The following is a 15292-nucleotide window of genomic DNA, read 5'->3' on the forward strand; positions in this document are numbered from 1 at the left end:
GGATGAGGGTGGTGGCTGCAGAAGTCCACCCCCAATCTCCCCAGTGTGTAAGGAAAGTGAGAGGGAGCAGAACCAAAGAGGACTTGGGGGAAAGTTATGAAGGGAGGCGATAAGGGTCTGTGTCCGGGAGGGAGACTCTGTTGCCTGGGTCACTAGAGTCCCTATCAAGCTGGCATTTCCTCCCCATCACCACCCCCTTTCCTGCCCCAGCCAGCCCTCCCTGGAGCTGCAAGAGAAGGACCGAGTCACACCCTGGAAGAAGCTCTGAGCCTTCGGAGGTCTTTCTGCCTGCTGGTAAGCTGGGGTTGGGGCAGGGGAAGGAGGAGGTCTAAGAGCCAAGGACCTAGGAGCTAGTGGTTTAGGCCTTTTGGGAGCGGGGAGGCTATTAGGTGTGGCAGCTTATGAAGGAATTGTGGAAGCTGTGGTGGGGCCTGGGGCTGGGAGAATGATGCCGGTGGCTGGTGGGGCATCCGCTCAAGCCTTCCTGGCCCACAGGTCCCCATGCCTCTCCTCCTCTTGCTGCTCCTGCTGCCAAGCCCCTCACACCTCCAGTCCACCTGTAATAGCTCCGAAGTGGCCAGCCAGGTGGAAGTGAGCTGTGAGAATCTGAAGCTGAAGGCACTGCCTGCAGACCTTCCAGCAAACACCACCAACCTATACCTGGGTCATAACCCCCTGGCCACCTTCTCTATGGCATCCCTGGTGTCTCTGACTCGCCTCACTCACCTGCACCTGGATCATAGCCAGCTGGCTGAGCTGCAGATGGATACGACGCTGCCACTGCTAGAGTTGCTGGATATATCCCACAACCAGTTGAAAAGCCTGCCCCCACTAGGGCGGGCCCTGCCAGCTCTCTCTATCTTGGACGCCTCCTTCAACCAGCTGGCCTCACTGTCTCCTGATGCCCTGGACGGCCTGAGCCAACTCCAAGAGCTCTACCTGCGCAGCAATATGCTGAAGGCTCTGCCCCCAGGGCTCCTGAAGCCCACACCCCAGCTGAAGAAACTCAACCTGGCTGACAACAAACTGAGGGAGCTTCCCCCTGGGTTCCTGCATTGGACGGATGAGCTGGACACCCTCTACCTCCAAAATAACTGGCTGCACACAATACCAAATGGCTTCTTTGAGATGCCACTGCTGCCTTTTGCTTTCTTCCATGGCAACCCCTGGCAATGTAACTGTGAGATTCTCTATTTCCGTCGCTGGCTAATGGACAATGTGAACAATGTCTACGTATGGAAGGAAGGTGTGGATAATAAGGCCATGACCCCCAATGTGACCAGTGTACAATGTGCCAATTTGTCCAAAGAACCTGTTTACACCTACCAAGGGAAGGACTGCCCCACTCTTGGTGATGGGAATGAAAACGATGATTATGACATCTATGACGATGAGGACAATGAGGGTAACAAGGTCAAGTTTTCTGCCAGTACCAAAATCCCTACAACCGACTGGGACCTACTCTACCCAGGACCTACTGCTTCCCTAGACCACCAAATGACCTCTTTGCCTCCAACTCAAGAACACACTACCAAAGACATCCTAGATCTCACCACATTCCTTCCAACTACAAAACCCACTACAAAACCCACCACAACCCCAAGCACCCCAGAACCCGCCACAAGCCCGACCACCCCAGAACCCACCACAAGCCCGACCACCCCAGAACCCACCAGAGCCCCACCCCCAGAACCCACCACAACCCCAACCACCCCAGAACCCACAACCCCAAGTGTCCCAGAACCCACAACCCCAAGAACCCTAGAACCCACCCCAACCCCAAGCTCACCAGAACATATCAACTTCTCAGTAATCACAAAACTTCCTCAATCCACCACAACGATCCCTGAAACTACCGACCTCCCAAATGTCAGTGGGTTGGCTCAAGGGACTTTGGATAGCTCCAGAAATGACCCTTTTATCCACCCTGACTTTTGCTGCCTCCTCCCCCTGGGCTTCTATGTCTTGGGTCTTCTGTGGCTCCTGTTGGCCTCTGTGATCCTTATCCTGCTGCTGACCTGGGTCCAGCGTGTGAAACCACAGGCCCTGCACTCCGCACATCTGGAGCTGCAGAGAGGAAGGCAAGTGACCGTGCCCCGGGCCTGGCTGCTCTTTCTTCGAGGGTCGCTCCCCAGTTTTCGCTCCAGCCTCTTCCTGTGGGTACGGCCTAGTGGCCGTGTGGGCCCTCTGCTGGCAGGACGGCGGCCCTCAGCCCTGAGTCTGGGTCGTGGTCAGGACCTACTGGGCACAGTGGGTGTCAGATACGCTGGCCACAGCCTCTGAGAGTGGGTGGTTGGGGGACCTGGAGGCTCCAACGGGCTTTCTTACTGGGATCTAGCTGTGGGTGGGTGGGTAAGAGCACAGGGTCGGGGGAGATCTTATGACTTTTTCTTTCTCAGAAGCCTCCTCTTCACACCCCAGGCACAGAACCTCAGACCCCACAAGCAAGGAACGGTGGTGAGATGGAGGCAGATTTGGGTGGGTCATAGAACAAGACATCCTATGTCACGTGGGGGGTGCCCAGACCATGCAGCCATTGCCATCGCTTTGAGGAAGTTTTTTTTTTAAGACAAAACAAATAATAAACAGAATAGAGCCTGGCTCCCATGGGTGGTTTTTTACCTTTTTTCTTTGCTTAGCATTTTCTTGTTTTCCACTGTCACTGTATATTATTTGTGTAGTAAAAATAATTAAAAAAATAAACAAGGATGTTCAGTTTATTTTGAAGAGGGTGAGAGTGACTGTCATCGGCATTCCCCAGAGGCCCTAAATACCCTAAGCCCTGGTCCCACAACTCATCCAATAAGACTCTGGTCTTAGCATGTGTCACTACCTGGGGTGTCATCTCCCTCTTCGCCATGGGTGACCACACAGCAGGCCACCACCAGCATCAGTCCCTGCTCAAGAACCATCCATGTCCCCCTAGAGTTCAGTGGCCCTGCTGAGGCCCATCTGCCCACAGCCTGTGGTGGGAGGGGAAGGTGGAAGCCTGTTCAGATTTGCAGCCTCAGGCGCAGCAGCTCTCCTGCCCCGGCCAGGTCAGCAAGACAGGGGAAGGGTGTGGGCCTCACAGTGTTCCATCTGGGTGGGTTTTATTGAAGAGCTTCAGGTTTCCTGCTCTCAGGCTAGAATCTCAGCAGATGGAACCCACTGCACTCCCCTGGTGCCACAGGGCCTGCCATTCCCTTACCACACCGGGCGGGGCTCTCTCACCCAATGCCCCGTCCATCTCTCACCCATTGGTGCTTCACCTTGGGGCCTAGAGACTAGGGGAATGAAGGCTGAGACTTTCTAGCTTCGTGGAGACACCCTCCTCCAGAGGGTGCTTGAGGGGTCTCTAACTTGAAGATATGACCATCTCTCTCTCCTGCTTTGAACTCCACGCTGGCAGAGGCCAAACTCCTGTTTAGCAACCAAGGGGTTCCATGCACTGGCTCCATCTGACAGTTCGGCTTCAGTAACACAAACGTCTTCAACTGCTCCCTAGTTTCTCCTCTAAGCCTTTGCTCTCACTCCAGCCAGGAGTGCTGTCCCTGTTCCCCATCCCCTCCCCAACCAGTCAAACTGCTACTGGGTGTAGTTAGACTGCTACTGGCTGGGCCAGGTGCTCCAAGTTACCTTGTACCTGGCTATTGCTCCACTCTGTTTGCTAATTGCTTCAGTATCATCTTCCCCTCTGATCTTGTAACTCCTTGAGGACAAAGTCTAGGCTTCCAGTGTTTCCAAGTGGCTAACACGGCCCAGCCCAGGGTGAGCAGGGTGGGGAGGGCCCAGTATGGGTGCCAGGCTCCTGAGCTCCACCTCCTCCTGTCTACAAGGCTCTGCCAAGGAGACAGCTCCCACCTGCTGCTTGCCTGTCCCCTGGCCTGACACGAAGTCTTCAGGCCTCTTGTTACCTGGCTCTCTCCCAGCTTGACCTTCCCATGCCCTTTAATGCCCCAAGAGGCTTTTAGGCTCCTTGAAGGCAGGACCTGGGAACCACATATCTTTCCCCAACCTGGGGCCCAGATCAAGTCTCCGGCCAACACCCTCCTTTTCCTCCATCTTCCAGTCTTTGGTGAGGGGGACACACTCACTCACTCAAGTCCTGCCCCTCCACCCCCATTGGTTCCAGCCCACAAAAATTTTGGCTACCCCTCTCTGAGTCCCTTTACTCCCTCCCTCTTTAGGCTGCAGACCCCAGAGACCTCCCCTGGGGATTATGTGAGATGACTTGTGTGCGTCTACCATTCTTGGGCAAGTGGCTGGAAAACCACACACAGCGCCTGTCATTTGGGTTTCCCTCGCCCCATCAGCTGCTGCCAACAAGATGATTTATGGAACATCTGCAAAAAAACCGGCGGGTGCTTTTTCTTTAATGATTTTTCTTAAAAATTCCGGTTCCTGTTCTCTAGAGACACCAGCTTCTTCGTTCAGTCTCCTTCCCCTACTGAGCCTCACAACTATTATGGGGTGGTTTCATCAATCCAATTTATTAAGTCCTCAGTGAAGTGGAGGGAGGTGGGGCACTGCCCCCCACAGCAGGCCCTCTGACCATTTCAAGTAGCTTTTCTCTCTCCTGTCCCCTCAGCTCTGCCTTGGTTCCCCACCAAGCAGGAGGATCAACTGCCATCCTGTGTGCCCTGAAACTAATCCCCAAGAGAAGGTGGAAATCCTCAGGGAGTTTTCCAGCTCCCCGTCGGGAACAGCCAGGGACAGATAAGTCACCAGGTTCAGGACAAGCACAGCAAGTTGGAGCAGGGGGTAGAACAGACTGAAGTCCTTTATGGCAAAGGGAAACCACACACCGTGGAGAGGAAATAAATAGACGGGGCCCGGGGCAGCGGAGTCCAGGCCCCCCGGGACGTCACGACTCTAGGAGCATCAGGTGAGTGGGAGCCCTGGCACACTGGCTCCATGTCCCACACCCTCCTCAGTCACTGAGGAAGAGACGCTTGTAGGCCTTGTTCATCTGCTCCAAGAAGATGAAGGTGAGGACGGTGTGGGGGCCCAGGCGGGCATAGTATGGTGTGAAGCCCTTCCACAGGCTGAAGAAGCCCTCGTAGCGGATGACCTTCACCAGCACATCCTAGACAGGCAGGCAGGCACAGGGCGCTGGGGCCAGGACCTGGCCTCTAGGGTACCTCTTCCCCAGCCACCTTCCCAGCCCTCCCCGGGGCATCCAACCCCCGTGGCCCTGCTCCTCACCAGCCCGTTCTTGTATTCCGGTTTCCCATCAATCGTCCGCATGTTCTGGATCCTGAGAGAGAGGACGGAGGGGCGTGAGAGACCTGAAGGGAGCCCTCCCACCCCTCTCCAGGCCCGGGCCTGCACACTCACCGGGTCTTGGCAATGTCCACAGGCATGGAGGCAGCGGTGGTGACAAGGCCGCTGATCATGCTGGCACAGAAGTGGCACAGGATGTTGTCAGAGAAGTAGCCTGGGGGGATGGAGCAGGAGTGACGGCCAGTCAGCTGGGAGCTGGCTCAGGCCAGGCTGAGGAGATGAGGGCCCAGCTCTGGGTCTCACCTGAGTCCAGCAAGAACTGCTTGGATTGGGAGTAAGAGGCGAGCTGGGCGGCATTAACGACAACGGCCCGGGCCATAGTAGGGATACAGCCCTGGAGGCGGGGAGGTAGAGGAAGAGTCAGACATGCCCGAGACCTCATCCTGCATCCTCCAAGTCTCCAGCCCCTCCACTCACCCGCCACAGTGTGGGGACTCCCTCTTCCCGGGTAATGCGAATCAGGGCATCAAACACGTTTTTATAGCCACGGCGCTGATCAGCTGGAAGCCTGGTGGGAAGGGAGGGAGAACTCAAGCTGAGGATGGCTCACCCTGTCCCGCAGGAGCAAAGAAAGGGAGGCTAGAAGGGGCGAATGCTCTGCTTTAGACTTGGGAAGAGAAACTGGTCCTTCCACTGTCAATTCCAGGGAATGGGGCTGGAGGCTCAGGAACTCACCGGCCATCAGCAGTCATGCGGATGAGCGCTACCTCGGCTGGTGTTCCCACAAAGGCACCAGTTGCACCCGCAGTCATGCCAATCACAGCCTTCAGCAGAAAGCCAGGGGGTGTACCATCTGCCCCGGTCAAGTGCTCAAACAGCACAGTGTAGATGCCAAGGCGAGTGGTGGTGTAGGTGGCCTGGCGCAGGAGGCCAGCTGACAGCCTGGGGAGTGAAGGGGTCAGCGCATCAGCCTAAGGAATGAAGCTGCCAACCCGTGCCCCATCCCACCCCCATCCTGCAGCCCCAGTACCCAGTGTAAATGCCCCTCAGCCCTTCCGCCTTCAGGATGCTGGTGAGGGCATGGAAACTGGTTTTGTACTCCCGCGTCTTGGCCCCTTCCCCGCTCAGCTGCATCCGGTTCTTCACCAAGTCCAGGGGCTGCACAAAAACTGTAGCTCCCATCCTGGAGGGAAGATGGAGTGGAGTCAAAGGCCGGGAGTCCCATTGGAGCATTGCAACAAAGGGGTCAGAAGGACAGAGCCTGCTACGTGACTGACCAAGGGCCCAGGAAATTGGCAGGCACGTGTATAGGAGTCCGTGTGTGTGTGCACCTAAATGCAACGGGTCTGAAAAATCCAGTAGTCTGGTAGGTGCCATGCAATGAAAGGGCTCCATGTAGCTCCGTGGGGGTCAAGCAGTGACTTGGGATCAAGTGAAATCTGACAGAGGGAGGGGGTTGGAGGGCATGTATGTCTGGGGACTCCACATAGTACAGCAGAAGCCAGGCAAGGACTTGGAACCCCAAACAGCCTGGCAACAGAGTCCAACAATGGGTTGGGGAGTTTTGGTGGCCTGGCAGGGGCCGTGCAATGACCCTGTATGCGGCCCAAGGAGGGATCCTGCTATGGGCCAAAGGTCCTGGCAGCCCATCAAGGACCTCGCAATGCACTGGGGACCGCGCTGACACGCGCCAGCGCGGATCACTGCAACAGACCCAAAGTTGAACCGGGCCCGGTTTCCTTGCGTCCATCCCTTCCTCTTCCTTTCCCATCCCTGGGGCCTGAGCTTACCCGGCCAGGCCCCCAAACAGGAACTTGACGGACTTAGGGGAGGTACGGGGCTTCCCGTCCACACCGCCGGCCCCTGGATTCGTCGCCACCGCCATCGCCACTCAATGCCCCGCGGCTGCTGGTCCCGTGCGCGCACGGGCCCGCTCGCGCCCAAGGTGACACCGCGCGCGCAACAGAAGCGAGGGCGCGCGCGCACGGCCCTCCGGCCCGCAGGTCTAGCACCAGCTGGAGATTCGCAAAGGCGGCCGGGAATAAAGTGGTGCCGAAGGAGGAGCTTGAATGCTGGGTGCGGAAAGGGGTGTAAGCACATTAGAGACCCAAGACGGCAGGCGCAGTTTTTACCAAATTGGAATCGCGGGAAAATAGAGACGAGTTTGTTTTCAGGTCTCGCGAGATCGGATAGCTAGGCCAGCCAAAGTGAGGAGGAATCTCGCGATAGATAGAGCAAGATTTCAGCTGGTGGCCGGGGACGAGGGAAATGTAGTGGATACTCTCGCGAGATCGGACGGTACCGCGGTGGCGGCAGCGGCGGTGGCAGCCAGGGGGAGGAGAAGAGGTTTGTAAACAGGGCTGCTTCGGGATTCCGGGGACCAAGAGGAAAATGATCAGGGAGTCTTCTGGGGCACCTGTGCCCCCTTCATCCCCACAGACACTCGCTTCACCTCTAACCTTTCTCTTAACCGGCCTTTCAGAACCGGAAGTCTTTCATCTTGAGCGTCCAATGCTGGAAGCTGCCTGACTTTCTTTACCGGAAACCTTTTTCCGAGGGATAGGAAGACGGCCCACCTGGCCGGAAGTCCCACCTTCTTGAGCCCCCCCCACCCTTCCAGAAGTTTTCTGTCACCTGTGCTTCCCTCCGTCCCTTCTCCCCGTTTTATTCTCATCCCAGAAAAAGATATTTAGTGTTTCCCTCCCAGCTGCACAAAACGGGTTAGCTGTTTCCCTCCCCGAGTCCAGGTTCCTTCTTTGGCGCCTCCATGTAGTTGGAAAGTGGGACCTGGGGGTGGCGGGACCCCTGGGATGCTGAGGGAGGGGCGGGTAGGACGCAGAACTCCGCTTGTGCTCCTGCTACCAGGACGCGGCCTCCTCAGCCTCTTCCCTCCCGCTGCCATGCACCCTGCGGCCTTCCCGCTTCCTGTGGTTGTGGCCACTGTGCTGTGGGGAGCGGCCCCCATCCGGGGGCTCATTCGAGCGGTGAGTCTGGGGGACGCAAGAAGGAAGGGCGCTGAAGGGAGGGTTGCAGGCTAAAAAGGGAAAATGGACTGTTTTTCTTCAGACCTCGGACCACAATGCCAGCATGGACTTTGCAGACCTCCCCGCTCTCTTTGGAGCTACCCTGAGCCAGGAGGGACTGCAGGTGATTTTTCTTCCCTTTTTCTTATTTCCCCAAATCCTCAATCCTAGGCAGGGGTTGAGGAGCCTTGCTTTGGGTGCAGCTGGAGGTAGCAAAAGAGTCAAGTCAGGAACGAAAGGCAGCACATCTAGTGTGGAATCCAGATTACAGCGTACCCATCCTTGGAACTGCCAGCTTTGTGAGGAAGATGGAAATGAGTAAGATAAAGGGCAGGGGGATGTGGTGTTGTCAGTAGTGTCTCTGGAGCCATGTTATTGGTTGGTTGACCTTGGACAAGTTCATTGCCTCTCTGAGACTTTGTTTTATTGTAAAATGGGTTAATACTAGAAGCTATCTCTGGGTTGTTGTGAGGATTAAATTAGATAAGCAGTTTGGCAGTACCTCATCACAAAGACTGCCCATGTTAAGAACTCAGTTGCGCCAGAGATATCAGTGACAGTTATCTGTGAAATGGATTGGTGGGGGGAATTGAAGGGTGTGAGGGAGTGTGTTCTGTAGGAGTGTGTGCATTGGAGAAGGGAATGTGAGGTCAGAACTTGACAGAAAGTGACAGGGATGGTAGAGAATTGTATTACAATTAGTGGGAAATGGGCAGGCAGTAGCATTAGCCTGGAGTATGGCGTATGGATTACCCCATCTAGGACAGGGAGAGGGATGATGGGAGGGTCTGGTAAAAGGATGTTGCTTGCTTTAATTGCATCCTCAGGAGGGTAAGTGGAGATGTAGACTTCTGATTCAGGTGAGATGTCCAGACCCCAGGAATGGCGAGAGAAGTGGAGATAGAGGATGTGTAGCATGTGGCATGTTTGGGGGTCCTTGTGGAGAGCAGAAGCCAGGAAGGAGAAATCCAACTTGCTTCTCTCTCCCCCAGGGGTTCCTTGTGGAGGCTCACCCAGCCAATGCCTGCAGCCCCATTGCCCCACCACCCCCAGCCCCGGTGAACGGGTCAGTCTTTATTGCACTGCTTCGAAGATTCGACTGCAACTTTGACCTCAAGGTTGCTGAATGGGGAGTGGGAGCTGGGAAGCCGAGGGGAAAAAAGGCACCAGGAATGAGGGGAGACGAGGCCCATGGTGGCTCATCCCCCTGTCTTCCTAGGTCCTAAATGCCCAGAAGGCTGGGTACGCCGCAGCTGTCGTACACAATGTGAATTCCAATGAACTTCTGAACATGGTGTGGAACAGCGGTAAGGCTGGGCGATCTTGACAGCTGGGTTTTCTGTAGAGCTCAGGCCGAGGGCTGGTGGGAAGACTGAAGGTTAGGGGAGAGAAGCTGATCCTTTGGGTGGGTGGGGCAAAAAAGCCAAATGCCAGGGTTCCTAAGGGCTTTGAGAACTGGAGGGTTGTCTCTAGCATAACATCCTGATCCCTGCAGAGGAAATCCAGCAGCAGATCTGGATCCCGTCTGTGTTTATTGGGGAGAGGAGCTCTGAGTACTTGCGTGCCCTCTTCATCTACGAGAAGGGGTAGGATGTGTACCTCCTTCCGTACTTCCATGCCCACCTGGAGCTCAAGCCTCCCTGCCCCAACCATTCAGCTTCAGGCGCTCCCCAACCTGCTTCTCGATTTTCTTCCCAGCCCCTTCCCTACCCCTGGGCCGTGCTCAGAGCCATTCACTTTGTCCCTCTTCCTTACTGTTCTCCAAATACTGGTCTTCTTTTCCCCAGGGCTCATGTGCTGCTGGTCCCAGACAATAGCTTCCCCTTGGGCTATTACCTCATCCCTTTCACGGGGATTGTGGGCCTGCTGGTTTTGGCCATGGGAGCAGTAATGGTGAGTGGCTCAGGGAGTATGAGGCGGAGAGTTGGGGCCTTTAAGTCCAGGCTGGATCCAGGGTTGGGAGGTGGGGGTGGTTTGTACTAGATTGTCCAGTTTTGTCTCTTAAGCCTGGTCCATCCACTCCCGCTTCCCCCAGATAGTTCGTTGTTTCCAGCACCGGAAACGGCTCCAGCGGAATCGACTGACCAAAGAGCAACTGAAACAGATCCCTACACATGACTATCAGAAGGGTAAGTTGGGGGGGGGGGCGTGGGGGCTTTTCCCACAACTCACCTGGTTCTGAAGGAATCGGAGTTCAGGATGGAAGGGGTAAAGAAAGATGGCAGAAGAGTGCCAGTGAGTCCTGAGGTGCCAGCTTTTCTTCTCTTTTTATCCACATATACAATGAGAACAGGGGAGGAGATGGAGAGCAGAGCTGAACAGGAGATGGAAAGCAAAGATGATGACGTGAAATAGTTGGGGGAAAAGATGGAGGGACCTTGCTTATGAGGGAGAAGGTGAAGAATGGGAGGAAGGAAAGGGGAGGATTCAGTCAGAAAAGGAAGAAGCAGGTAAGGAGGGGGCTGGGTCTTGAGGCCTCGGAGCCTTCCAGTGCCCATACAAGGTTATAGCAGAAGCCCTGCCCCTCCCCATTTCCGCTCCTCCCACTCCATTTCTCCCTACTCCCCCCCCCAAAAAAAAAAAACCACTTCCTTACCTCTGCTTCTTTTTGCCTGTTCTCTCTAACCCCATTCTTTGCCTTGTTCTGCCCTGGCCTGAAACTCCCCCAGCTCTTCCAATGGCTCTGTAGAACGAGGGAAATTTTTGCAGGGCTTAGCTTCCCAGAGTGCTTGTGGGTCCTGGTTCAGGTTGGCTGAATGAAGGACATGACTCCTTTCTTCCTCCTCCAGGAGACCAGTATGACGTCTGTGCCATCTGCCTGGACGAGTATGAGGACGGGGACAAGCTGAGGGTCCTCCCCTGTGCTCATGGTGAGGCCCTCGCCACCTGTGCCGTGTCCCCACCTGCAACAGGTGCCGGGCGCTTCACCTCCTTCTCCCCACAGCCTACCACAGCCGCTGTGTGGACCCCTGGCTCACCCAGACGCGTAAGACCTGCCCCATCTGCAAGCAGCCTGTTCACCGGGGTCCTGGGGACGAGGAGCAGGACGAGGAAACTCAGGGGCCAGAGGAGGGTGATGAGGAAGGGGAGCCAAGGGACCACCCTGCCTCAGAACGGACCCCACTCCTGGGCTCCAGCCCCACCCTTCCCACCTCCTTTGGTTCCCTAGCCCCAGCGCCCGTTTTTCCTGGGCCCTCAACAGATCCCCCACCCTCTCCTTCCCCCTCTTCCTCTTCAGCTGCCATCTTGGTTTAATACTTCCCTTTCCCTGACCTCTGATGACCTATTTGCACAGCCCCTCACTCTCCCTCCTGTCTTCTGTGTTGGGGGTAGGGGACATTTCGGCTCATTTTCTCCTTCAACCCCATCACTTGAGGGGATTGGAGAAGGAAAAGGGTCTGGGTCTTCACTTCTTGGGTTAATAAAGTTTTTTTTTTCTTTGAACTAAGGTGAGATAGTCTCACATAGGTGAACTTCTTATCTTTTAAGAGAAAATCACCCTTTTTTTTTTTTGCCACATGTCATTTCTTTTTAATCGTGATTGGCTGGGGGGTGCCAGGAGACTAACCTGTAGTCATGGGGACAGCCCCAGCAGGCATTTAGTGTGACTCAGAGGGGGGCCCCACCCACACGTGGGGATGACTCAACTAGCCCTGCCTTACCCTCAGGCCTGGACCCATTCTCTTGTAAGGAGGATTCTATTCCATTACCACATCCAATTCAGCAGCCCTAGGATCTAGGATTGCAAGGATCATTCTGGAAGGGCCGGTCCCTGGCCAGGAAAGCCTAAACTGGAAGCAAGAAGCTCCCATTTCTGGACTTTGTGATGCCTTAACCCCCTTTCCTCACAGTCTCCAAACAAGGATAAAGGTGGCAGGATCATGCTGCTCCATCACGACACCCAGGCTGAAACCACACGGCTCTTTGTTAGCAGAATCTTTTTTATTCAGAAAAAAAACAAAAACAAAAACAAAAAACAAAACCCAAAAAACAAGTTTTCCAACCACACACAGGAGGGGTATGGGTAGGAGGAGGTGTCTATACATCCAGCCCCAGCCCCCGCCCCATGTGGTTTTGGCAGCAATAAGGGATGTGGGGTAATGGCCCCCAAAATAAAAATGGTGTATGTGTGTGTATGGGAAGGAGAGGGGTGCAAAAGCCGTGGGGAATGGTGGGGGGAAGGGATGGACGAGGTCAGTACTGGGAACGCCGCAGGTGGGAGGCCATTTCATAACATTTCTTGTTGATCAAACCACCATGGACACCTTCTTTGCCCATCAACAGGACTAGCGCTGGAGGAAAAGAGAAAGGAGGCTAGGACCCCAAGTGTCACAATTCTACCCCCCTGCCAGTTGTTCAGCAGCTGTCCAGCCCTGGGGGCTGTAACCCAACCGCATCCCTTCCAACCTCCCCCCAGCACATACACACAGGCAGGCTGTCAGTCATCCTGAAACAATAGGGCTTTTCAAAAGGGGAAAATCAAGCTTAAAGGTTGGAGAGGAACAGACTAATATTTGGGGGTAGGGCTACTGATTCATATCAAGACTAGAAGTGGCTATGGATGAAGCTGCCACCTCTAAATTTCAGCAGAGGAGCCCAGAAGATGAGAGCTAAATGCCCAACAATCCCAGCAGTCTGCCTCCTACAAGAAATATGAGTTTCTAATTAGAAAAGGTTCATGGCAGAAAGGAATTTAAAAAGTAATGCACTTCAACTTCTTTGTATTACAAGATGAGGAACTGAGACAAAACTGGAGGGACTATCCAGGTCCCCAGGCTATAGGAACAAAAATGGTAGAACACTGATCTGACTCCTTTCACACTGGCAAACCACACAAAAGAGAACTTTCAAAAATTAATGGGAGGTGGTACATGAGGGACCTTGGAGATAGGAGGGATAAGAGAAACTCACTCTTGGCAGTCATGGTGACAGTGAGGTTGAAGGTGGGGGCTCCACCGGTGCTCTTGGTGCGAAGATCCATGGTAAATTCCCCATCCTGCAGCAGCGAGTCCCGAATCACAGAGCATTTCTGGCCCCCAAGTGTCAGCCCATTCACGAAAAAACTTGACCGGTCCTTGCCAACCAGGACACCAACCTCAGCTGGCTGGAAGAGGAACCAAGGACCCATTCAAGGGAGGCAGTGCACCAAGGTTCCCACCCTGCTCTCCAAGGACCCACCTGCCTTCCACTTCTCAGGGAGCTAAACCCCCCCAGGGAGGAGAGGTAAACGTGGTTTGTACACATCCATGAAATGTGAGAAATTCTTAGGACGGTGAGACGTTAGTGCACAAAAGATGATGATCTCCAAAACTCGAGAATGGAGGAAGGATGATGTATTTCTCTGGAGACTTAAGAGTTTAACATTTAATAGAGAAAGCAAACCCAGGAAATAAAGGGGGCCAAAAGTCAGTGAAGAAAGTGGGGTGGAATGGAGCGGGGAACTTTTGGATGCTCAGAACTCTCCTTCAGGAAAAGCAGAAGCGGAGAGGAGAAGGGAGGGGGCGGGCAAGGCAGGAGAAGCAACTTTGCCCTTATTTGGTCAAAGGTTCTGCAGGAGTTATTAGGGCCCGGACGCCTGGGTCTCCAAGTAATCTCGAGTTGAGGTCTAGGTATCTGCGCCCCAAGATAAGGAAGCAGACCCCTGGGAGCTCCCCGGGAAAGTTGGAAAACTTTTGAAGGGTGCCCGGAACTAAACCCGACAACCCAGTTCTTGCGTCTAGATACCCCAGGGAACCTCTCTCCCCTCCCCCTTACACCCCAAACCCCCACATCCGGTCCCCTCCCGCCCGGAAATCCCCTTCCCCCCTTTCGAACTTCCGCTACCCCTCCCCACTTCCGGGCAGTGAGGACATGGGAGGTGATGGGGACAGCAGTAGTCATCCCTTATTCCTTCACTTATCGTGTCTCAGAACTTTCTCACCAAGTTTCCCCGTTCCAGGCCCCGCAGGGTGGTGGGAAGGGAGGGCGAGGGGACTTCCGGGATTGGCCTCACGGGAATGTTGGGCCCAACGTGCCGAGTTAGGGGGCCATGCGGCGGCCTCGCCCTCTCTAACAGAGTTGGGAGGGGCAGGGAGCCCAGGAGGGGGAGCATGGGACCCAGGCCATGCGCCTGGGGCTCCTTCCTGCACGGGGGAAAACAATGGTGGAGTGGGGCGCGTGCTGGCAGCGGGAAGTGGTCCAGGGACCGTGAAGTCCCCTAGCCCCCTCTCAATCAGAATTCCTGGTTAAAACTGCAGCGCGTGCCCGCCCCGCCCTAGAGGCGGAAGTGGGCCGCCGCACCGGGCGGCGCGCCCCTCCCCGCCCTGTGCCCCGGATGTAACGCCCCGTCGCGGAGCCGAGCCGCCGGCAGGCTGCGCGCTGTCGCCGGGGGCGTAGGACTTAGGGGGCAACGGAGGGACCCGCTCACATGCAGTCGCCATTCGCGCGGCTTTCAGGGCAAGGACCGGGTCATAGCCTTTCGCTGCCCTCCCCAGATCGCTCCGGCCTCCACCTAAGTCCCTCCCTCGGGGTCTAAGCCCAGCCAGTCCCCCGGACCGCGCAGGCCTCGCAGTACCGTGATGTTAACGAAGGTTTTCCCGGGCACGGCGGCCCAGACGGAGGGCGAGTCCTTATAGCCCACGATGGCTGCGTCCTGACAGGTCCCGTCCGCCATGAGGTTGTCGATGTAGGCGTTCCACCCGGCCATGGCGCTGCTACTGGGACGGCTCTCGGTGGTGCTGCTGAGGCCGCGGGCTGGACTCGGGCTGGCGGGCGGGGGGAGGCGGAGAGCTCGGGGCACGCGCTGCCGTCCGGACCACGGCTCTGCTAGCTGTGCAGCAGCCCTCGTACCGCCACTTCCTGCTCCTCCCCCCACCCCTAGATTTTTATTTGCAAAGGGCGGTAGGGGCGGGGCCTGCTCCCCATTCCCTCCCTCCCCCCTCGCCTGCCCAGAGACCGAACTTTGCAAATACGATTTTAAAAATCCCTCCCCCTATTGCAAAATTTGCAGAGTTCGATGGAAAGCAATATAAAAGATTGGGGGGTGGGGGAGAGGTTGGGGTTTGGACTCCACTTCGCATTGATTA

The 15292-nt window shown here is 55.7% G+C and overlaps 4 protein-coding genes across 9 annotated transcripts; 2 read left to right on the forward strand and 2 right to left on the reverse strand.

Moving 5' to 3' along the window:
- The first annotated feature begins 261 nt into the window (after positions 1 to 261).
- GP1BA (glycoprotein Ib platelet subunit alpha) lies at positions 262 to 2703 on the forward strand. 2 transcript variants are annotated; one of them, XM_037808327.1, is made up of 3 exons: positions 262 to 294; positions 496 to 2081; positions 2400 to 2703. In XM_037808327.1, exons 2-3 carry the CDS (start codon positions 502 to 504, stop codon positions 2566 to 2568), a joined length of 1749 nt encoding a protein of 582 aa, XP_037664255.1. In that variant the 5' UTR covers positions 262 to 294; positions 496 to 501; the 3' UTR covers positions 2569 to 2703. The 2 variants fall into 2 exon arrangements, with proteins under 2 accessions (XP_037664255.1, XP_037664253.1); XM_037808325.1 differs by having other exon boundaries at positions 496 to 2543.
- Positions 2704 to 4744: 2041 nt separating this feature from the next.
- Positions 4745 to 7481, reverse strand: SLC25A11 (solute carrier family 25 member 11). The gene is made up of 8 exons (XM_037808343.1): positions 6996 to 7481; positions 6236 to 6388; positions 5941 to 6147; positions 5683 to 5773; positions 5509 to 5599; positions 5320 to 5419; positions 5188 to 5239; positions 4745 to 5068 (listed from the first exon to the last, which is right to left on the reverse strand). Exons 1-8 carry the CDS (start codon positions 7088 to 7090, stop codon positions 4913 to 4915), a joined length of 945 nt encoding a protein of 314 aa, XP_037664271.1. The 5' UTR covers positions 7091 to 7481; the 3' UTR covers positions 4745 to 4912.
- On the forward strand, positions 7326 to 11676 carry RNF167 (ring finger protein 167). 5 transcript variants are annotated; one of them, XM_037808338.1, is made up of 10 exons: positions 7326 to 7551; positions 7688 to 8189; positions 8272 to 8352; positions 9221 to 9346; positions 9448 to 9535; positions 9724 to 9814; positions 10016 to 10121; positions 10264 to 10357; positions 11018 to 11098; positions 11173 to 11676. In XM_037808338.1, exons 2-10 carry the CDS (start codon positions 8016 to 8018, stop codon positions 11481 to 11483), a joined length of 1152 nt encoding a protein of 383 aa, XP_037664266.1. In that variant the 5' UTR covers positions 7326 to 7551; positions 7688 to 8015; the 3' UTR covers positions 11484 to 11676. The 5 variants fall into 5 exon arrangements, with proteins under 5 accessions (XP_037664266.1, XP_037664269.1, XP_037664268.1 ...); XM_037808341.1 differs by lacking the exon at positions 8272 to 8352 and adding an exon at positions 8400 to 8546 and having other exon boundaries at positions 7335 to 7551; positions 9221 to 9294; XM_037808340.1 differs by having other exon boundaries at positions 7335 to 7551; positions 8071 to 8189.
- A 475-nt stretch (positions 11677 to 12151) lies between these two features.
- Positions 12152 to 15077, reverse strand: PFN1 (profilin 1). Its single transcript, XM_037808371.1, has 3 exons — positions 14782 to 15077; positions 13140 to 13332; positions 12152 to 12520 (listed from the first exon to the last, which is right to left on the reverse strand). Exons 1-3 carry the CDS (start codon positions 14911 to 14913, stop codon positions 12423 to 12425), a joined length of 423 nt encoding a protein of 140 aa, XP_037664299.1. The 5' UTR covers positions 14914 to 15077; the 3' UTR covers positions 12152 to 12422.
- Between the last annotated feature and the right edge of the window lie 215 nt (positions 15078 to 15292).

Source organism: Choloepus didactylus, chromosome 18 (assembly GCF_015220235.1).
Source record: "Choloepus didactylus isolate mChoDid1 chromosome 18, mChoDid1.pri, whole genome shotgun sequence".
In the NCBI taxonomy this organism is placed as follows: Eukaryota; Metazoa; Chordata; class Mammalia; order Pilosa; family Megalonychidae; genus Choloepus; species Choloepus didactylus.

Bases quoted from the DNA above. Each gene is read 5' to 3' on its own strand.
- GP1BA (XM_037808325.1), top strand. From the start codon at position 502: ATGCCTCTCCTCCTCTTGCTGCTCCTGCTGCCAAGCCCCTCACACCTC.
- SLC25A11 (XM_037808343.1), bottom strand. From the start codon at position 7,090: ATGGCGGTGGCGACGAATCCAGGGGCCGGCGGTGTGGACGGGAAGCCC. The intron at 6,148-6,235 runs GTACTGGGGCTG...TTCACTCCCCAG, and splicing joins CTGAGGGGCATTTACACTGG to GCTGTCAGCTGGCCTCCTGC. The intron at 5,774-5,940 runs GTGAGTTCCTGA...CCTTCCCACCAG, and splicing joins CGCATGACTGCTGATGGCCG to GCTTCCAGCTGATCAGCGCC.
- RNF167 (XM_037808338.1), top strand. From the start codon at position 8,016: ATGCTGAGGGAGGGGCGGGTAGGACGCAGAACTCCGCTTGTGCTCCTG. The intron at 9,347-9,447 runs GTTGCTGAATGG...CTGTCTTCCTAG, and splicing joins ACTGCAACTTTGACCTCAAG to GTCCTAAATGCCCAGAAGGC. The intron at 9,815-10,015 runs GTAGGATGTGTA...TCTTTTCCCCAG, and splicing joins CTCTTCATCTACGAGAAGGG to GGCTCATGTGCTGCTGGTCC.
- PFN1 (XM_037808371.1), bottom strand. From the start codon at position 14,913: ATGGCCGGGTGGAACGCCTACATCGACAACCTCATGGCGGACGGGACC. The intron at 13,333-14,781 runs GTACTGCGAGGC...TTCCTCTTCCAG, and splicing joins AAACCTTCGTTAACATCACG to CCAGCTGAGGTTGGTGTCCT. The intron at 12,521-13,139 runs GTGAGTTTCTCT...CTTTTCCTCCAG, and splicing joins TGTCACCATGACTGCCAAGA to CGCTAGTCCTGTTGATGGGC.